The following is a 5,458-nucleotide window of genomic DNA, read 5'->3' on the forward strand; positions in this document are numbered from 1 at the left end:
GTTTCAGGCTGGACATAAGGAAGAATTTCTTTACTGTCCGAGCCCCCAAGGTCTGGAACAGCCTGCCACCGGAGGTGGTTCAAGCGCCTTCATTGAACACCTTCAAGAGCAAACTGGATGCTTATCTTGCTGGGATCCTATGACCCCAGCTGACTTCCTGCCCTTTGGGCAGAGGGCTGGACTCGATGATCTTCCGAGGTCCCTTCCAGCCCTAATGTCTATGAAAGTATTCCTCGCGGTGGGCCCCTGGCCCTTCAACCCTTCCGGTCCTGGCCCCAGCATGGGCCAGTCAGGGGGAAGTTCAGACAGGCCCCGAGTCAATGGCCCTTACTCTTCTTCATGGGGTCCACCTTCCCGACCCTCCAAGAAAGGGGTAACCCACCTGGCTGTGGGGCTAGGGGTTAAGACGCCCCGACCCACCTTTCACCGAGGTGGTAACTGGCCTGGCATTTCCTGGGGGCTCCCGCACCACTGAGAGCCCCACCAGGCCACCCACTCTGGGCAGGGTGTAGTTTTAGGTCATACCCAGGACCAGGAGCCTCCTAACCATCCCTTACAGCTCCTCCCTTACCTCCAGACGATATCAGCAGCCCTCCAGCCCGGCTGTGATGTTGCCTGGCCTCTAGCTGCCGAGATGCCCTGTTTATATGGGCAGCCCCAGGTCCCAAAATGGCTGCCCTCATCAGGCACCTGGCAGCTGCCTGCTCCAGGACCTTAAAGTGGCAGGTACAACCAGTGCCCTGCCACAGTTCTAAAAAAAGGACTAGATTACAATTTTTGACCTGATGAACACTTTGAGAGAGAAGTAGCAATGCCGTGTGATAATTTTAACACAATTTATACTAATAACTGACACATTTCAAAGATGTAAATTGTTAAACTAGCCTATGAATAATTCAGCTAATCTTCAAAGAAAGTAAAAGAACACTGTAAACTTCTGTCTGTTACCTGTAAATTATTTCTTATGCAGCACTAGGAATTAGGATTCATCATTCAAACTACTTAAGTAAATTTGATAATTAAATCTTAAGGGCCTATTTTAAGGTATCTATGCAGAAAGATAATGGCCCTAACCTGTTCATATTGTGATAGAAACTTGCCACAGAAAATGCAAAGACAAAACCCAGAACAAAATGAAAACTGTGCTAACAAAGGACTCTAAGTGTTGTTTCCATAAACACAAATTCTTAGGCTAAGTACAGACAGCCAAAAAGCCCAAAGCTGAATCGGTTCAATCTGTGCAGGTTAGTCTAAGCTGTGTAGATTGAACCAAAAGCAAGTCAATAGACATTTATTTTTTATTCTAGAAATGTAGCCACATGCCTGCAGTGGCTCAGGCCAGAAGCTGGGGGGCCCTAGAGTACACCTCTCTGCTCAACTGCAGCAGACAGCTTGGGCCAACGCTAGCCCACATACCCTGCAAGGGAGGTGGGCAATGCAAAGCATCCTGAGATGCTGGGGAACTGTGAGTTAACTTGAATCTGGAGGGCACCTGAGACAGAAGTTCAAGAAACCAATTAAACCTAAATCAGTTAAGCCTGATACTACATCTATCCAGGTTTATCTTAAACTGATTTCAGCCATTTAAGAAGCAGTTTATGTGTACTGAACTTCTGCTGTGTTAAAAATTTGAATGGGTTTTCAATCACTTATACCGGTTTATGTATAATTTCTGTCCCTAGCCCTAATGCTTTACTATTCTCTAGAGATGTACCAATAGATAGGTCCGATATTGGATCGGCACTGATATAAAGAAAATTGAGCATATCAGAAATCAGCCTGATGTGGCCGATAATTTGCTACCTATGCAGCGCAGCATGCAGGCAGCAAGGAGCACAACCTGGCAGCGTGGAGAGCTGCATGCAGCTGGTAAGTCCGTTGCGGTTGAAGGGAAGGAGGGAGGGAAGGGGTGTAGGGGGGCATATCTACGCCCCCTGCAGTAAAGGAGGGAGTGGGGCCAGGGCTGGGGCAGGCACTGCCCAACTGGGGCAAGGTGAGCACAGGATGGAGCTACAGCTCTTCTATGGGGTGCAGGGAGGGGGGGCACCACCCCACCCCACCCCACCCCATGCACGTTAATTATAACACCTGGGAAACAGACTACCCAAAGTTGATTTTTTTAAGTCAGAAGTTGATTTTTTTTCCAGTCCACAGAGAGAGGAAAACAAAACAGAACAGGTCAATTTCCTAAGACAAGATCTATACTAGAAATGCTTGTTGATTAAAGAATGTCAATTTAGGCTGCAAGTCTTTATCACATTTTGATACACACAGAATACCCAACTGTAAATGCAATTAAGAAAGTGCTTTTGCCTGTATAATTTACTTCATTTGAAGCAATGAGCTTTACTAGCAACTCATCTCCACTAGAGGGGTTGCTGGCATAGGTATCCTTCTCTCATGTAAACCTGGCATAACTGAACAGCTGTTATACAGGGTTTTAAGGGAGACCACTTGTAACAACAATTTACAGTCACTATAGAAACATGTTCCCCTCTTCCACCACCTATGACGCACTGAAAGCAGTGTCAGGTATTAACAGCCCACCCAATCTCTCAGTCCTGTTGGCCCAATTTTGTGCCACTTAATCAGTGAATTTATTATTAAGTTAAAAAGAATAAGAGTTCTCTGTGTAGATAAGTCACATGAAGTCAATAGGAGTTTTCTGCATGAAAAAAAATCACCTTAGTATGTCCTATATGCCAGATTTTTTAAAGGTATTGTGGCACCTAAAGATGCATTAGGCAAACTGACATTTCTGAAAAAGTATGAAGGTATGTAACTGTCGTTGAGTTTATGTAACCGTCATTGATTTCAACACAGGTGTGCCTCTACTTTGGACGTGACATCTAATCCCATTAGATGCCTATGTGTATGTTTACGTACTATAATACCTTGGGGAAAAAAAAAAAAAAATCAGTCCCTCCATGCTGCTTATAAATTTTACAATAAGTGTCCCTTGGGCTAACAATCAAATGTACGAAAGATAGCAAATGCAGAGTTGCACGTGCTCAAGTATTCTCATTAACCCACCGCTAGGGATAGGCTTCTGTGTTCCGAATTATTTTCTGTACAACATTAAGGCCAACCCAGGGGTCAACATACCCCGCACAGCTGAAGGTAATGTTATCAAGACCTATTTAGATATACAATCAACAAAAAAGTTTAAAAAAAAAAGCCAACAGTACTGTGTTATTAGGCAATGGCTCTTTCATCTCTGACTTGAAAAAGCCTACATTTTCCTCTCATTCCCCATTTTGTGCCTGAACATCTATGATTTGGTAGACAGAGCATTACAGAGCATATCCCAGCAGACCTACAGAATGTATTTCTGTATTTGAAATGTGAAGTTTGGCATGTTTGTAAGGAAAACAGATAAAGACAAGACACTTAAAGGCTGGGAAGAATGGCTACAGTGCCTCATTAAAGCTACAGTTCAAAGAGAGAAAAAAAGTATGCCTCTGAAATCAATTATAATCCAGCAGACAGAAACTCTAGTTTAATTTTATATTTCCTTTCTAGGTAGACAATTTTTCCTAACTAGGGCACTCAGACTTGCTTTCTTTTGCCAAGCCATGTCAACAGCTAGCTCTGTCAGCTTAACAGTCCTTCTGACCAATGCAATATCAGTCTATAGGCTTTATAACTTTATAGCTATTAAAACATAACTAAAAATTACAAGCAGGAGCATAAGCATCCCTACACACTACAGAAGTTCCTCACAACATTGTAGCTTTGCCATTCCAGGTTTGCCACAGAAGTTCTTAGAAAACTTCAGATTTCACTTGTTTCACATTTGGATGTTTTCCATTTTGACTGCTAATCACTTGATTTATGATTTTTTTTAGCTAAATGGATCCATGTCTCTTATGAATGTACCAAACAAAATACAATGATTTGCCAATCTTGCTGTTATGGGAACTGTGAGCCAATACTTTTTTTTTTTTTTTTTGTGTCAACTTGCCAAATTAATTTCAAGATGAATCCCATGTTATTAAACTGAACAAGCAGGAAATTTCAGGGAAGACAATTTCAGTCCATTATTATTACCCCCGGGGGGGGGGTGTTTATATATAAATAAATAAATAAATAAATAAATAAAACAAAAATGGAAGTCAGACACTTACGAACAATACACTGATTTCCTCCAGGGAGCGTTTTCCATCCAGGGCAACAATAGGAGTGGAATCTAGAGCCACACACATTTGGCCTGTCACACAGACACACAAATAAAGGCATATGCAAAAAACACAGGTCACCATAAACATACAGCCATGGGTTGACATATTCAAAAAGATAATAAATCTACTGGTCACATAATACAAATGCTAATTTGCCAAAAAAACCAAACAAACAAAAAACAACCTCCCCCCAAAAAGAAAGCAAAATCCATACCCCTAAACACACCAAATACCTATATATATGCCTTCCAAAACCAAACTAAACTTTCCTCCGATAGAAACTGATAAAACCAACTCCTTCAATGAACCCAACTCATTTTGCATAACATGGTTTTCAATTTTTGAAGGGGGGGGAAGGAGGGAGCGAGGAAAAGCAGTGAAGCAAATCCATTTGGTGGCGCATCTCTTCTGCTTTCAATCAAAGTGCCGACGGACCAAGGACATACTGGGCCCCGGGGTGCCTAGGAACAGTCATTTTTTTTCCACAACATCAACCAAAAACAGCCTGCTTGCCTCTCCAAAATGACCTAACCCTGACACACAGTTTGTTAAGTGAGAAGTTCTGAGACAGAGCAGAAGGGCCTCCTGCCTGAGGGGTCGATCAGGACGACAAACCAAAAGTGAAGCACACCATGCACAAAACCCCCCATTGCCCAGGCACAGCTCTCCAGCAGGTATCCATGCAGGCAGCACAAAGCCCCGAGCCAAGAGGCACAGCGCAGTAGCTAAAGCTCTCCAGGCTGCCGGGACTGAAGCGACATCCTGACTTGCCCCCACGGAAGCAACACTGGGGCAACATTTTGCGCCTCGCCCCCACCGCAGTACATTTTTCACTTTTTCTCAACACGAAGCGAGACCGGGGCGGGGGCGCAGCCTGGAGGCTGCCTGCCTGCGCTTGGGGAGCATCCGAAGCGCCAGGAGGGGAGGTCGGGGGAAGGAGGACACTTAGCCGCACAGACTCATCGACTGAAGTGATAAAGATGAGCTGTGCTCAGTCCAGCTTTGGGACTTGACTATCGGGCTTGCGCTCAAGAGAATGCGAAGATTAAGATCATAGAGAAAATAATAATAATATGGGGGGGGGGGAATCATTCCCAAACCCCAGGACCTGGGCATGGATCTAGCCTCTCGGCATCCAGGCTCTTGCTGCCCTTTCCTGTCCCCTGAGGCTGCCCCCGTGCCCGGGCCCGAGGGAGCTGCGCGGCGCGGCCCTACCCGCGCAGCACGTCCTGCTGGCCTCTCCTGCGGACGCGGGCGGCGGTGGCGGGGCTGCCCGC

The 5,458-nt window shown here is 45.0% G+C and overlaps 1 protein-coding gene across 1 annotated transcript in view; it reads right to left on the reverse strand.

Annotated features, from left to right (window-relative positions):
* The window catches only part of LOC102384441 (fibrillin-2-like), a 231,092-nt gene extending 226,285 nt beyond the window's left edge, over positions 1 to 4,807 (reverse strand). The window contains exon 1 of the mRNA XM_025206706.1: positions 4,128 to 4,807. Within this exon, the coding sequence (XP_025062491.1) occupies positions 4,128 to 4,239 (112 nt within the window). The 5' untranslated portion in view covers positions 4,240 to 4,807. The remainder of the gene's footprint in view (positions 1 to 4,127) is intronic.
* Between the last annotated feature and the right edge of the window lie 651 nt (positions 4,808 to 5,458).

The sequence above is a fragment of the Alligator sinensis genome, unplaced genomic scaffold (assembly GCF_000455745.1).
Source record: "Alligator sinensis unplaced genomic scaffold, ASM45574v1 scaffold10_1, whole genome shotgun sequence".
NCBI lineage: Eukaryota > Metazoa > Chordata > Crocodylia > Alligatoridae > Alligator > Alligator sinensis.